Raw genomic sequence first — 16,345 nt, 5'->3', positions numbered from 1 at the left:
AACTTATTTAAATTCTATTCAGGCAAAATTTTGCGTTTGTAGCTCTTGCGTTTGTGTACTTGTTGAGGACAATCTCGTCTGATGCTCCAGCAGTAGTCTGCTCATCACTAACAGCTCCAAGATTTTGGGGAAACTTATCAAGGTGACTGTTCAGGAAGTGAATCTTAACACTCATGTTACATCCAATGTCGTGGAAAGCCAACAGCATCCTTTGAACCAGAAGTTCATAGTTTTCTGCTTTTCTGTTGCCAACGAAGTTCTTTGTAACTGCCATAGAGGACTGCCATGCTGTTTTCTCCTCCTTATTCATCTTCCTGGCAAATTCTTCGTCATGCATGAGGGTTTGAATTTGAAATCCATCAAATACAGCTGCTTTTATCTTCTCGAAGGACAAGGCAGAAAAAGCAGAAATAATATGTTGAAAGCATTCACTTTCTCTATTAAAAGCCTGAACATACTGCATCATTAAGCCAAATTTGATGTGAAGTGGGGGAAAAATGACCCTGTCTCAATTAACTACAGGTTCATTCACAATATTTTGCATCCCTACTTCCAGAGCTTCACATTTCGGCCACTCCTGTGTCCAGTGTTTCTCCCGAGCTCAGCTGTCCCACAAACACAGAAAGCAAGGATATTTCGTGAAACCTCTCTGTTGTCCTACTAGGAAATTTACCATTTTAAGATCCACACAAATGATCCAATTATGCTCCTCATACTTCAGAAAGTCGAGGACAATTTTTTTTATAAATAAAAACAATCCATAATATTTATTGTCATCTGGTAGTCAAAGCAACAGGGATAAATGTTTAAGAACTACATTCCCAACAAAGAACACCTAAAAGACAGACTGCAATTAATATTCCACAATTTCTCACTCCATTTGTCATTCTAGTTGGAGCACTTTGAAGCAGAGTGATATTATCTCCTTTTAGCATGATCCTAACTGTTTCTTTGACTTTGTTTTAGAATGAATCTCTTCTGCCTCATCTAATATGAGGTTCATATACTCCTCAAAACCAATGATACAGCCCTCTATCCGCATATTCACTTGCTCATAAAGCCACACCTGAATCTGAGATCTGTTTTGCAAGTATCTGAAGATGAGGTTGATGGGCTGCACCATCACCTTCTGCACTTTCTGGCCCTGGCCACGGTACGCCATGGTTGAAGCTGACAAAGACCACACTAAGCCCCACACTTCCTCAAAATGCTACTTCTGGAATAAAGAAACGGAAGCGGAAGTGTGCGGTGCCCGCGTAGCGCCCTGGGCTCCTGGGAAATGCTCAAGGACAATTTTTATGTCATTATAATCTTCTCGCAGATGAGTTGAATAATCAATTGGAACCGCTGCATAAACATTACCATTGTGTAGAACACATTTCAGACTCCATTTAGAGCTGTCAAGAAATAACCACCATTCTGTTGGACTGTAAGTGGTTAAGTGGTAACACCTAGCTGGCTGAGAAGACTACTGATATCATGACAGTAAACAAAGTGTTTGTCTTCGGAAAAAAAGTCCACAAAAATTTGTTCACGCTTCCTGTAATGGGATGCTTTAGCTGACCTGTGAAGTACATTCTTTTCTTGAAGCCTGGAGGCTAATAACTCAGCTGCTTTCTTTGACAGGCCCAAATCTCTTACTAAGTCATTCAATTTGGATTGGCTAAACTGCTGAGCGGTTAATGACTGCTTGGCATCAGAAGAAGACCCTTCAGATTCTACAACCATTTCCTCATGCATCTTATCAAAATATACTTGATCAGCATGTTCACTTTCTTCATCCTTAGAAGAAATAAAACCATTGAAAACTGGAACCGGGAGTGTCTCAGAGTGTGGGATAGGTCGGATTTGCTGAAGGACTATTAGGATATGCAATCATATGCCGTTTTTTTTCTTGCCGATGCCCTTTGTATGGATCAGACAGAAATAACAGTCGCTGTTGTGGTCCTTAGGTTCACGCTAAACCATGGGGATACCAAAAGGCATTCCTTTGTGTTTTCCTTTTGTCCAGTCACAAAGCATTTCCTCACAATTATGATACACAATATGAAGAGCCCAATTCTTGTCTTGATCTCCAAGGGGAACTTGAAAATAGGCAGTATATGCATGTGTCACAAATGATGAAATATTGCGCCTTTGACGTTGAAGTGTGTAACAGCCACATATATACCAGAAGGTGTCAGGACTATTCTTACATTTACGCCTACTCGAAGAAGCCATGATTCAATCTTAAAACAAAATAAGAGGGTGTTTTTATCAGGTAATAATTTTTTACATTTAAAAACAATCAGAATTATGTAAAAGTGATGTTTGTAAAACATTAATTGCCTTGTAGTTACGTTCAATCCAACAGTTGTTGCCTTTAACTCCAATTTTAAAACCAATGCATGCCATTAACTGTAACAAAAAGAAATTAAAATTGCATAAAAACTCGAGCATGTACCAAAAAGTGGATTTCAGATTTGGAGTCAGCGATGCAGAAATATATAGAAACAATTCTAAAACCTCATGCAACAGAAGATGAAAAAAAATTATTCCCCAGTGTTATTTAATAATCCCAACTTTCTAGAACCCAGAAACAAATTTTAAATGAAACATAAAAGGTTTCTATACCATCAAAGAAAAGGATGTCACAAAGTTCATATGCTTTTCTCATAGCTCTACTGCTTTGGTCCTTGCCTAGAGTACACTAAATCTTGCTTTATACCAAAAAAAAAAAAAAAATTGTCCTCAGCCTCCCCAAAAACTATTCTCAGTGGACGTCAATGCCTTTCTTGAGAAAATAATGTTCTTTCTTTTATGAATTGGTTGTCTAGGCAGCATTTTTTAAATGCTGACTTCCTGCCCCGGTCAGATAGCGTGGTTGGTTGTAGCATCGTTCCGAAGTGCAGAGGTTGCTGGTCAGGGCACTTATAGGAACAGATCTATGTTCCTGTTTCTCCCTCTCCCTTCCTCTCTCACACACACAAAAATTAAAAATAAAAATAATAAAATTTAAAAAAATGTTGAACTTCTCTTTTCCTCTCCCCTGAACTTTTAAAAATTAAATAATTTATTGAGGTAAAATTAACCATTTCAAAGTGAGCAATTCAGCGACATTAAGAATATTCGCAGTGTTGTGCCACCACCACCTCTATCTCATCCCAAAACGTTTCCTTTGCTCCAGAGTAAACCCCCATTCTCATCAAGCAGTCTCTCTCTTCCCTTCTCTCCTGCCCCTCGCCCCTGAAAACCACAAATGCATTCTGTCTGTGTGGATCTATCTATTCTGGACATTTCCTATAAATGGAATCATACCACATGTGGTCTTTAGTGAATGGCTTCTTTCACTTAGCAAAAGGTTTCTTCCATCTTCACCCACGTTGTAGCATATTCTCAGTACTTGAAACCACTTTATGGTTAAATAATATTCCATTGTATAGATAGTCCACAGTTATCCATTCATCAGTTGATGGACATTGGATTGTTTCCACATTAGGGCTATTGAATAATGCTGCTAGGAACAGAACAATTTGTGTGTTCCCTGACTTTTGTCAACTCAATCTCTCCTTTCTACAATGCAGATGATAATGATACCTACCTCATAGGACTGTTAGGATTAAATGAGGATTAAACATTTAGAATAGTGCCTGGAACATAATCGGAATTCAGTAAGCTCTTGTTATTATTGTTTTTATTATTTTTTAATACAGAACTCAGAAAGTATTAGGAGTCAGTTTCCATCAGGGAAACTAATTGTATACATTTTAATAATTCTTTTTTTTTTTCCTTTTTTTTTTTTTAATAAATTTTTATTAATGGTAATGGGATGACATTAATAAATCAGGGTACATATATTCAAAGAAAACATGTCTAGGTTATTTTGTCATTAAATTATGTTGCGTACCCCTCGCCCAAAGTCAGATTGTCCACCGCCACCCTCTATCTAGTTCTCTGTGCCCCTCCCCCTCCCCCTAACTCTCTCCCTCCCTCCCTCCCATGTCCTCCCTCCCCCCACCCCTGGTAACCACCACACTCTTGTCCATGTCTCTTAGTCTCATTTTTATGTTCCACCAATGTATGGAATCATGTAGTTCTTGTTTTTTTCTGATTTACTTTTTCTGATTTACTTATAATGTTATCAAGATCCCACCATTTTGCTGTAAATGATCTGATGTCATCATTTCTTATGGCTGAATAGTATTCCATAGTGTATATGTGCCACATCTTCTTTATCCAGTCTTCTATTGAAGGGCTTTTTGGTTGTTTCCATGTCTTGGCCACTGTGAACAGTGCTGCAATGAACATGGGGCTACATGTGTCTTCACGTATCAATGTTTCTGAGGTTTTGGGGTATATACCCAGTAGAGGGATTGCTGGGTCATAAGGTAGTTCTATTTTCAGTTTTTTGAGGAACCACCATACTTTCCTCCATAATGGTTGTACTACTTTACAGTCCCACCAACAGTGAATGAGGGTTCCTTTTTCTCCACAGCCTCTCCAACATTTGCTATTACCCGTCTTGTTGATAATAGCTAATCTAACAGGGGTGAGGTGGTATCTCATTGTAGTTTTGATTTGCATTTCTCTAATAACTAATGAAGCTGAGCATCTTTTCATATATCTGTTGGCCATTTGTATCTCTTCCTGGGAGAAGTGTCTGTTCATGTCCTCTTCCCATTTTTTTATGGGATTGTTTGTTTGTTTGTTGTTGAGTTTTATGAGTTCTTTGTAAATTTTGGATATTAGGCCCTTATCTGAGCTGTTGTTTGAAAATATCATTTCCCATTTAGTTGGCTGTCTGTTTATTTTGATATCAGTTTCTCTTGCTGAGCAAAAACTTTTTATTCTGATGTAGTCCCATTCATTTATCTTTGCCTTCACTTCTCTTGCCATTGGAGTCAAGTTCATAAAATGTTCTTTAAAACCCAGGTCCATGATTTTAGTACCTATGTCTTCTTCTATGTACTTTATTGTTTCAGGTCTTATATTTAGGTCTTTGATCCATTTTGAATTAATTTTAGTACACGGGGACAGGCTGTAGTCCAGTTTCATTCTTTTGCATGTGGCTTTCCAGTTTTCCCAACACCATTTGTTGAAGAGGCTTTCTTTTCTCCATTGTGTGTTGTTGGCCCCTTTATCAAAGATTATTTGACCATATATATGTGGTTTTATTTCTGGACTTTCTATTCTGTTCCATTGGTCTGAGTGTCTATTTTTCTGCCAATACCATGCTGTTTTGATTATCGTGGCCCTATAATATAGTTTAAAGTCAGGTATTGTAATGCCCCCAGCTTCATTCTTTTTCCTTAGGATTGTTTTGGCTATTCGGGGTTTTTTATACTTCCATATAAATCTGATGATTTTTTGTTCCATTTCTTTAAAAAATCTCATAGGGATTTTGATGGGAATTGCATTAAATTTGTATATTGCTTTGGGTAATATGGCCATTTTGATTATATTTTTCTTCCTATCCAAGAACAAGGAATATTTTTCCATCTCATTGTATCTTTTTTGATTTCCCTTAACAATGCTTTGTAATTTTCATTATATAGGTCCTTTACATTCTTTGTTATGTTTATTCCTAGGTATTTTTTTGTTGTTGTTGCAATCGTGAAGGGGATTATTTTTTTGAGTTCGTTTTCTAATATTTCATTGTTGGCATATAGAAAGGCTATGGACTTTTGTATGTTAATTTTGTATCCTGCGACCTTACTGTATTGGTTTATTGTTTCTAATAATCTTTTTGTGGAGTCCTTCGGGTTTTCGATGTATAGGATCATATCATCAGCAAAAAGTGATACCTTTACTTCTTCTTTTCCGATATGGATGCCTTTTATTTCTTTGTCTTGTCTGATTGCTCTGGCCAGAACTTCTAGCACCACGTTAAATAAGAGTGGAGAGAGTGGACAACCCTGTCTTGTTCCTGATTTAAGGTGGAAAGTCCTCAGTTTTATGCCATTTAATATGATGTTGGCTGATGGTTTATCATATATGGCCTTTATCATGTTGAGATATTTTCCTTCTATACCCATTTTGTTGAGAGTCTTAAACATAAAATTGTGTTGTATTTTATCAAAAGCCTTTTCTGCATCTATTGATAAGATCATGTGGTTTTTGTTCTTTGTTTTGTTGATATGGTGTATTACGTTAACCGTTTTGCGTATGTTGAACCATCCTTGAGATTCTGGGATAAATCCCACTTGATCATGATGTATTATTTTTTTAATATGTTGTTGTATTCGGTTTGCCAGTATTTTGTTTAGTATTTTAGCATCTGTATTCATTAGAAATATTGGTCTGTAGTTTTCTTTCTTTGTGCCATCCTTGCCAGGTTTTGGTATGAGGGTTATGTTGGCCTCATAAAATGTGTTTGGAAGTATTGCTTCTTCTTCAATATTTTGGAAGACTTTGAGTAGAATAGGAACCAAGTCTTCTTTGAATGTTTGATAGAATTCACTAGTATAACCGTCTGGGCCTGGACTTTTATTTTTGGGGAGGTTTTTAATAGTTTTTTCTATTTCCTCCCTGCTGATTGGTCTGTTTAGGCTTTCTGCTTCTTCATGACTCAGTCTAGGAAGGTTGTATTGTTCTAGGAATTTGTCCATTTCTTCTAGATTGTTGTATTTGGTGGCATATAATTTTTCATAGTATTCTACAATAATTCTTTGTATATCTATGATGTCTGTGGTGATCTCTCCTCTTTCATTTTGGATTTTATTTATTTGAGTCCTGTGCCTTTTTTCCTTGGTGAGTCTTGCCAAGGGTTTGTCAATTTTGTTGATCTTTTCAAAGAACCAGCTCCTTGTTTTATTGATTTTTTCTATAGTTTTTCTGTTCTCTATTTCATTTATTTCTGCTCTGATTTTTATTATCTCCTTTCTTCGGCTGGTTTTGGGTTGTCTTTGTTCTTCTTTTTCTAGTTCCTTAAGGTGTGAAGTTAAGTGGTTTACTTCGGCTCTCTCTTGTTTGTTCATATAGGCCTGAAGTGATATGAACTTTCCTCTTATTACTGCTTTTGCTGCATCCCAGAGATTCTGGTATGTCGTATTTTCATTTTCATTTGTCTGTATATATCTTTTGATCTCTGCGCTTATTTCTTCTTTGACCCATTCATTTTTTAGAAGTATGTTGTTTAGTTTCCACATTTTTGTGGGTTTTTCCCCCTCTTTTTTGCAGTTGAATTCTAGTTTCAAGGCTTTATGATCAGAAAATATGCTTGGTACAATTTCAATTTTTCTAAATTTGCTGATATTGTCTTTGTGGCCCAACATATGGTCAATTCTTGAGAATGTTCCATGTACACTAGAGAAAAATGTATACTCTGTCGCTTTGGGATGAAGTGTCCTGTAGATGTCTATCATATCCAGGTGTTCTAGTATTTCGTTTAAGGCCACTATATCTTTATTGATTCTCTGTTTGGATGACCGATCTAGAGCCGTCAGCAGTGTATTGAGGTCTCCAAGTATGATTGATTTTTGTTAGTTTTTGTTTTAAGGTCAATAAGTAGCTGTCTTATATATTTTGGTGCTCCTTGGTTTGGTGCATATATATTAAGGATTGTTATGTCTTCTTGATTCAACTTCCCCTTAATCATTATGAAATGACCATTTTTGTCTCTGAGTACTTTTTCTGTCTTGTAGTCAGCATTATTAGATATGAGTATTGCTACACCTGCTTTTTTTTGGGTGTTGTTTGCTTGGAGTATTGTTTTCCAGCCTTTCACTTTGAATTTGTTTTTATCCTTGTTGCTTAGATGTGTTTCTTGTAGGCAGCATATAGTTGGATTTTCTTTTTTAATCCATTCTGCTACTCTGTGTCTTTTTATTGGTAAGTTTAATCCATTTACATTTAGTGTAATTATTGACACTTGTGGGTTCCCTACTGCCATTTTATAAATTGCTTTCTGTTAGTTTTGTATCTAGTTTGATTCTTCTCTTTTGTTTTTCTATCATTTGTTTTTGTTTGTTTGTGTTCCATACTTCTTTCCTTTGTTGCTACCTTTTTTAAGTCAAGTGTTTTTGTGGTGGTTTTTTCAAGGGTGGTTACCATTAAGTAATGAAAAGGGTACCTACCATATTCATTGTAGTACCCTATCTTATAAGTATTTCTGCACTTCATCGTCCTTTGCTACTGTTAATCTCCATCCTCTCCCCCCTTTTTTTTCCTTTGTTGTCACAGTTTAAGTTTGGTTTTATTGTGTTCTTGGTGGAGCTGTTACTTGCGGTGTGTTTTCTTTTGTTCTTTGAATCTGGTTGGAAAACCCCCTTTAGTATTTCCTGGAGTGGGGGCTTTCTGTTGATAAATTCTCTCATCTTTTTTGTATTTGTGAATGTTTTTATATCTCCTTCATACTTGAAGGATAGCTTTGATGGGTATAGTATTCTTGGCTGAAAGTTCCTCTGTTTCAGGGCTTTAAATATTGGGGTCCACTCTCTTCTAGCTTGTAGAGTTTCTGCTGAGAAATCTGATGATAATCTAATAGGCCTTCCTTTATACGTTGTACTCTTTTTTTCCCTGGCTGCCTTGAGAATTTTTTCTTTGTCATTGGTTTGTGTTATCTTTATTATGATGTGCCTTGGAGTGGGTTTGTTGGGGTTAAGAAAACTCGGTGTTCTGTTTGCTTCTTGAATTTGAGGCTTTAGTTCTTTCCACAGGCTTGGGAAGTTCTCGTCTATTATTTGTTTGAGTATATTCTCCATTCCATTTTCTTTCTCTTCTCCCTCTGATATACCTATTATTCTTATGTTATTCTTTCTGATGGAGTCAGACAATTACTGTAGGGCTTTCTCGTTTTTTATTATTTTTGAGTCTCTTTCTTCTTCTCTCTGTTGTGCCTCAAGTTGTTTGTCTTCTATTTCACTAATCCTATCCTCAATCTGGGCTGTTCTGTTAGCTAAGCTTGTTACCTCGTTTTTCAGCTTGTGAATTGAGTTTTTCATTTCTGTTTGATTTGTTTTAAGTTTCAATTTCCTTGGTAATATATTCTTTGTGTTCATTGAGTTGTTTTCTGATCTCCCTATATTGCCTTTCTGTGTTTTCTTGTATATCTCTGAGTATTTTTAAGATTTCTATTTTAAATTCTCTGTCATTTAGCTCCAAGGCTTCCAATATGTTAAGTCTTTTCTCCATAGATTTTTCCACATCTATTTGTGTTACCTCTCTTTCTTTTGTATCCATAATATTCGATTTTCTCTTTCTTATTGGCATCAGAGTGTGGTCTTGTTGATAGCACTAATTAGAATTAATAAAGAGTAAAAAGTAAAAAAAAAAAAAAAAAAAAAGGTAAAACACCCCACAAAAAAAAACAGTAATAATTTATTATTTCCCCCTTTTTTCTTTCTTCTCTTTCCCTCCTCTCCCCTCCTCAGGGAAATATCGTGCCTATAATGGAGGGCCTGATTTGGGGTGAAGAGTTCAAGGGGCAAAAAAAGGGAGTAGGGACCTACTAAATGCAAAAAATAAAAAAATTTTAAAAAAAATAAAAGGAAGAAAATTTTAGACAAGCATAAGATGATTTGCTTGTAAGTGATGGTCAACTAAGAGATATAATGAGAGGGATAAGAGGGAACCAGAAAAAAGGACCAAAAAAAGAATAATAAAGAAGAAAAAAATAAAAATAATACGTAAAAATCTGTTGTATTAAGTGGAGTGAAGACTAAATACAATGGAGACCTTGGGTTGGGAGGACCCAAAATGTCACAAAAATAAACAAACAAGAAAAAAAGAAAAATAAAGCCAAAAAAAGCCTTGAGTCCCAATTTAACTAATTTGTTCGTGATTGAGGCTTAAATGGGAGGAAAGTAAAACGAGAAAAGAAAAAACGAATAGAAAGGAAAAAATAAGAAAAAGAGAAAAACGAAGGAAGAAATAAAAAAAGGAAGAGAAAAAAACAAAATAAAGCAAAACAAAAAAAAAAAACAAAAGAGGAGAGAGTGAGAGTTAAGTGTTTTGGAGTATAACCTTAAAGGAGGGTGAGGATGAAGAAGAGAAATAAAATGTAACACTCATGGGTAGTGTAGTTCAAGAAAAGGGAAGCATAAGAAGGGCAGAGAATAGAAGGACCGAGGTGGAGGAAATAAAGGCAATAAGATAGAAGAAACAAACAACGACAACAAAAAAATTAGTGGAACAAGTTGTAAAGTCTGTGGATTTTTCTTGATTTTGAGAGGTTAACTTCTTCCTTTTTTTTTTCTCTCCCTCTTCCTGGTCGGTGACTCTGTACTCCAGGCTCTGCCCCTGTGTCACACTTAGGTAGAGATTTGCAGTTGATGGGATTCTATGGCAATGTCATATAATTGGCTTTAGTCTTGCTGGTAGTCAAGGCTTGTTGGCGTTTGCAGGGTCCAACGATGAGAGAGTTTGCTTTCCTGGATTCTCTCTCCTAGTCCCCCCTTCCTGAATTAGCAGCCTGGTGATCCAGCTATAAGGCTGCAACTGCTTCTGCCTGGGGAGTAAGAGGCTCAAAGAGCTGGGAAATCCCCACTCTATCCCCACTCAGTGCAAAACTTTGGGAAAGGCTCTGGCAGTCAGGGCCTCCAGTGTAATCAGGCGGGGGTGGGAGTCAATTGTTGTCAAGGTGACTGTTCAGCGCCTATCATTCAGTTGGACCTCTCACCCCAGGCTTTCCGCACTTTGTAGCCTGTTTTGGCTGGGAAGAAGAGGCACTAGTCTCTGCTTACGACTAGTGTAGTATAGATCTTATTATCTGCCAAGTCCTTCTTGTTAGCGTTTATCTCTGAATATGGAGGCTCTATCAATCAGAAGTTGCCCCCGCCCCTTTAGCAAGAGGCAATAAAAAATATCATGCCTCTTGTCTTGGGTCGCTGAACTGAGAGAGATCTCATCAATTAGAACCGAGGGTGCGCAGATTTCATGGGTTAAGCTAATTTCAGTGATTGGGTCACAGCTGTGCTCCCGAAGGTATTTTAGGCTGCCTGTGCGTGCCCCTCCCCCAAAGCATGATTGTTAGCTTGAATGGCTGGGTGAGGTGCCCCGCCCACGGAGAGAATCTCCCAAATAGGGAAGACCACCCTGGTGCTTCTCCCGCTCGCCCTGCCGCTGGCGGCTGCATCGCACCATTTGCAGGATAATGGGGCACCCTGGGTGTGCGTGCCAATAGGGCGCTCTGGGTGCGTGGAATGCCCAGGGCACGCGCGCGAATGGGGTGCTCCGGGCACCGGTGGCTGGCGACTCTCACTCGCAGTGCGCGGGCCGCTGGGAACGTTAGCGGTGCTCGCTCTGCAACTGGACCGGTGCGCGCCAGTGGCTGCTCGCCGCTCCGGAGTGTGGGCGGTGCTCACTCTGCAACCGGACCGGGCGCGCCGGTGGCTGCTCGCCTCTCCGGAGTGTGGGCGGTGCTCACTCTGCAACCGGACCGGGCGCGCGCCTGCGGCTGCTCGTGGCTCCCGAGTGTGGGCTGACTCACCACAGGCGCACTCCCTCGCGGCTTGAATGAACGTCCCTGCGGTAGCTTCCTCCACACCCTCGTCTCTCAGATTTAAGTGATAACAGTCCTTTCGCTTTCAGTTTGTGTGGAACTCCGGAATGCTCCAAGGATAAATTTTTCTGTTTCTAGTTGATAAATTTGTTGTGATTTAGGGGAGATCTGTCGGACGCGCTGCTCACGGCGCCATTTCCGTGACGTCACTCCCATTTTAATAATTCTTGAGGTCATCTTTCTATAACTTCAATAATAGTGACCCTGAATAAGTGAAAGGTTAACAGTGACACTATGGTGAGTATTTTCTAGGTAAGAAGAGAAGAATGAGTCTGATACCGCGTTGTCAAACTTCCATCAAAACTTGGCTTTAGCCCTGGCTGGTTGGCTCAGCGGTAGAGCGTCGGCCTAGCGTGCGGAGGACCCGGGTTCGATTCCTGGCCAGGGCACACAGGAGAAGCGCTCATTTGCTTCTCCACCCCTCCGCCGCACCTTCCTCTCTGTCTCTCTCTTCCCCTCCCGCAGCCAAGGCTCCATTGGAGCAAAAATGGCCCAGGCGCTGGGGATGGCTCTGTGGCCTCTGCCTCAGGCGCTAGAGTGGCTCTGGTCGCAACATGGCGACGCCCAGGATGGGCAGAGCATCGCCCCCTGGTGGGCAGAGCCTCGCCCCATGGTGGGCGTGCCGGGTGGATCCCGGTCGGGCGCATGTGGGAGTCTGTCTGACTGTCTCTCCCTGTTTCCAGCTTCAGAAAAATGCAAAAGAAAATGCAAAAAAAACAAACAAACAAACAAAAAAAAAACTTGGCTTTAGGTATAGTAAATAAGCATAGCCTTAAGAGGCCTACAATAAAATATCCTCTTAAATATAATGAGCTGTGAGTTTGCAGAGGACAGGTCAGATAATAAGGGCCTTTAAGTGCTATTTCTCAAGCAGTAGAATGGAGTGATGGACATCGTAAGAAGAGCACACTGCATTTCCGAGTCCTGTAGATTTGAGTGGAAGCTAGATGATCAGAAAGCGTACTTGCACAGGGGTTGAGGTGTTAGCCTTGAGAGGTGCCTGGGCTTATGGAGAAGAAGCAGTGGGCCAGGGGCACCTGTATGAAAGGTAAATAGGCAATGGGGAGTGACTGACAAGAGAAGAGAAGAGAAGATTCAGAACAGAGGCTGTGAGCCGTGGTGAAGGGAAGGGTGGTGATGCCCCGAACGGTGTTTGCGGAATTGGGAAGGGACCTGCTCTGAGTGAGGCCATGAGGGACTTTGACATATATCGATGTCAGGTGTGTACTGTCACTCACTCCTAGGAGCACACAGGTTTTACCTTCTATTTAGGAACAAAAAGACATAAACTCTTGGTTGCATTTTCAACATCCATTTCCCATTTCCCCCCTTGCTGTCATCAATAGACATGGCTTACTATATATACATTACAGTGACAATTCCAAAATTTCAGTGATGTAACATCAAAAGTTTATTTCTCGTTTGTGCTGAGAGTGCATTTCAGCCTGGCTGGGTCTATACACCTGCCTGCATCTTCATCATTCTCTCACTGGGCACCCAGGCGGGTGGAGCAGCCTATGACGGGAATACTGCCCACGACGAAAGAACTACTAAATGGAAGAGGGGTATTTAAACCTAGTTCTTTTTTCTTTAAATTTTTCTAATTTATTGGGTGTGTGTGTGTGTGTGTGTGTGTGTGTTTAGAGAAAGAAAGAGGAAGGGGGAGAGAGGGAGAGAGAGAAACATTGATTTGTTTTCCACTTATTTAAGCATTCATTAGTTGACTCTTGCATGTGCACTTGCTGGGGATCGAACCCACAACTTTGGAGTATGGAGATGATGCTCTAATCAACTGAGCTATCCAGCCAGGGATAAACTTTGTTCTTTGAATTCTTTCAATATTCAGTCATATCTGTAGTGGCCCAGTTGAGTTGATATCAGAGATATTTTTCAGGGTTTTTTTAGTCTTCACAATAATTATTTTAATAGATCACATTGTTCTGTTGATGATGATGAACAGCAATTAGGAAAATATGTAATATAATTTAAGTTTTTATTTACTCAAAAATTACAACTGCATGAAAAAATACTAGAAGGAAATGCCGAATAACAGTAATGTAAGTGAGGGTTGTTTGTAGGTTGGATTATAGGCAATTGTATTCCCTCTCTTTTTACTTCCGTCATCTTTTTTTTTCCAATTACAGTTGACATCCAATATTATATTAGTTTCAGATGTACCGCATAGTGGTTAGACATTTACTTCTATTAACCTTTACATAAAGTAGTTTTTGCAAGAAATTATGACGTAAAACAAACAGGCTTTCTCTCTTGTCCTCCCTTTTCCAGTCCCAGCAAGTCTCACCCACTCTGCGGAAGAACATGGATATGCCTTATTCCAAGTACGTAGTCTTCACAGAAGAGTTTATTTTCTGTTCTAGGAGTTCAGTTGATTATATTAACAGCCCAAAAGAACCAAAGGAATACTATTACAGTTTCTTCTCTGAAGTGCTAATTTCATCTGAGTGTGATATTCCAAGTCACTGTGACCAATAGGGAATTGAGAGTAAAGGCCCAGCGAGCAGGGTCTTTTTTTTTTTTTTTTTTTTGGTATTTTTCTGAAGCTGGAAATGGGGAGAGAGACAGTCAGACAGACTCCCGCATGCGCCCGACCAGGATCCACCCGGCACGCCCACCAGGGGGCGACGCTCTGCCCACCAGAGGGCGATGCTCTGCCCCTCCGGGGCCTCGCTCTGTTGTGACCAGAGCCACTCTAGCGCCTGGGGCAGAGGCCAAGGAGCCATCCCCCCAGCGCCCTGGCCATCTTTGCTCCAATGGAGCCTCGGCTGCGGGAGGGGAAGAGAGAGACAGAGAGGAAGGAGAGGGGGAGGGGTGGAGAAGCAGATGGGCGCTTCTCCTGTGTGCCCTGGCCGGGAATCGAACCCGAGACTTCTGCATGCCAGGCCGACGCTCTACCACTGAGCCAACCGGCCAGGGCCTGCGAGCAGGGCCTTTATGTGATGAAAGCCACAATACAGGTCCTAATTACACTGGATAAATGAAGGGATCAACATGAAAGTGAAAATCTCACTTCCAGAAAAGGTAAAATTATATACCTGTTAAGGAGTCCTACTTTTCATTTCTACATACAGGGCTGTAGGAATTGGGCTTTGGCAAGATAAAAGTAGCTAAATGAAGCCCTCCTCTGAAGTTTCATTGATTGACTGATGATTGATTGATTGATTTCAGTGAGAGAGGAAGGGAGAAAGAGACAGACAGACAGTCAGAAACTTCAAGCTGTTCCCGTATGTGCCCTGACCAGTGATCAAATCGGCAACCTCTGCGCTTCCAGGATGATGCTCCAATCAACCGAGCTATTTAGCCAGGGCTGAAGTTTGTTTTAATTTGATTTGATAGAGTTGGTGAGAGCATTCTAAGGATTAGGGAAGTATATTAAAGGGGAAAAAGGGTAAAATAAAAATCACTTAATTTATGACCCTGGCAAAATGGTAATTTTAGGAGACTAAATCTTTCTGATGTCCAGTTGCTGTAAGGCCAATGTCTGACCTGAGCACTGGAGTAGTCTCTGCCCGCTGGCCTATAAAGGGTGCCCACCCCTACCCCTGCCCTGCTACCATCATTAAAGGCCATTTGTTTGGGATTCTCTTTATTTATTCAACAAACATTTGAGCCTGACCAGGTGGTGGCGCAGTAGATAGAGCTTCGGACTGGGATGCGGAGGACCCAGATTCGAGATCTCGAGGTCACCAGCTTGAGCAAAGCTCACCAGCTTGGACCCAAGGTCGCTGGCTTGAACAAGGGGTTACTCGGTCTGCTGAAGGCCCACGGTCAAGGCACATTTGAGAAAGCAATCAATGAACAACTAAGGTGTCACAACGAAAAACTGATGGTTGATGCTTCTCATCTCTCTCCGTTCCTGTCTGTCCCTATCTATCCCTCTCCCTGACTCTCTCTCTGTCTCTGTAAAAACAAAACAAAAAACAAAAAACAAACATTTGAAGGCCTGCTAGCTACTAGGCATTGAGAGAGTTCTTGTCCTTGGGAGATTACAAACTAGATTATAGGCCTTTTACCTTGTGGAATCTTTAATCTAGTTGGACAGAAATTAATCATAGAATCACAAAAATAAATATAATCACAACAGTGATAGATGCTACACACACACACACACACACACACTTCTAACAAAAGCATAAGATAGACTGATTTGACCTACTCATGAAAGTCAAGAGTGATGACAAAATGACAAGTAAAGGATGAGTCAGCATTAATTAAAGGAAGAGAAAGGAACAGCATATTTTAGGCAGAATTACATCCCAGAGAGTGCCCCATGCCCTACAGAAGCAAAACCCGGAGGCAGGTCAGTGTGGAGGAAAGGGGTGAGAGAGGCAGCATGGCAGAGATGAAGTTGGTGGACCCCAGACCACATGGGACCTTGAAAACCATGTAGGTCATTTTATCTTTATCCTAAGGGCAATGAAAAGCTGTGGAAAGGTTTTAGGATCAGATTTGGGTTTTAAAAAAGTCACCCTGGCTGCAGAGTGAAGAATACCTTAAAGCAGTGGTTCCCAAACCCCGGGCCTTGGACTGGTACTGGTCCGTGGGCCATTTGGTACCGGTTCGCAGAGAAAGAATAAATAACTTACATTATTTCCGTTTTATTTATATTTAAGTCTGAACAATGTTTTATTTTTTTAAAATGACCAGATTCCCTCTGTTACATCCATCTACCGTGAAAATATTTTCTGACATTAAACCGGTCCGTGGCCCCAAAAAAGGTTGGGGACCACTCCTGTAGAGGCTGCAAAGCTGAAAATCTCATTTCCCAGCCTTCCCTGCAGCTAGATTTGCAGATGGGATTTGAAATGTACCAACCAGATGCATTCATGAAAGGCGTGAATTTGGAAA

General features: G+C 40.2%; 1 protein-coding gene across 1 annotated transcript; it reads right to left on the bottom strand.

Moving 5' to 3' along the window:
• Positions 1-928: 928 nt before the first annotated feature.
• Positions 929-1,227, bottom strand: LOC136310570 (small nuclear ribonucleoprotein E-like). Its single transcript, XM_066239329.1, has one exon. It carries the CDS (start codon positions 1,160-1,162, stop codon positions 929-931), a length of 234 nt encoding a protein of 77 aa, XP_066095426.1. The 5' UTR covers positions 1,163-1,227.
• Positions 1,228-16,345: the final 15,118 nt, after the last annotated feature.

The sequence above is a fragment of the Saccopteryx bilineata genome, chromosome 7, assembly GCF_036850765.1.
Source record: "Saccopteryx bilineata isolate mSacBil1 chromosome 7, mSacBil1_pri_phased_curated, whole genome shotgun sequence".
Taxonomy (NCBI): domain Eukaryota; kingdom Metazoa; phylum Chordata; class Mammalia; order Chiroptera; family Emballonuridae; genus Saccopteryx; species Saccopteryx bilineata.
This window is presented reverse-complemented; position numbering and strand designations above follow the sequence as displayed.

Coding starts and splice junctions, on each gene's coding strand:
- LOC136310570 (XM_066239329.1), bottom strand. CDS start 1,162: ATGGCGTACCGTGGCCAGGGCCAGAAAGTGCAGAAGGTGATGGTGCAG.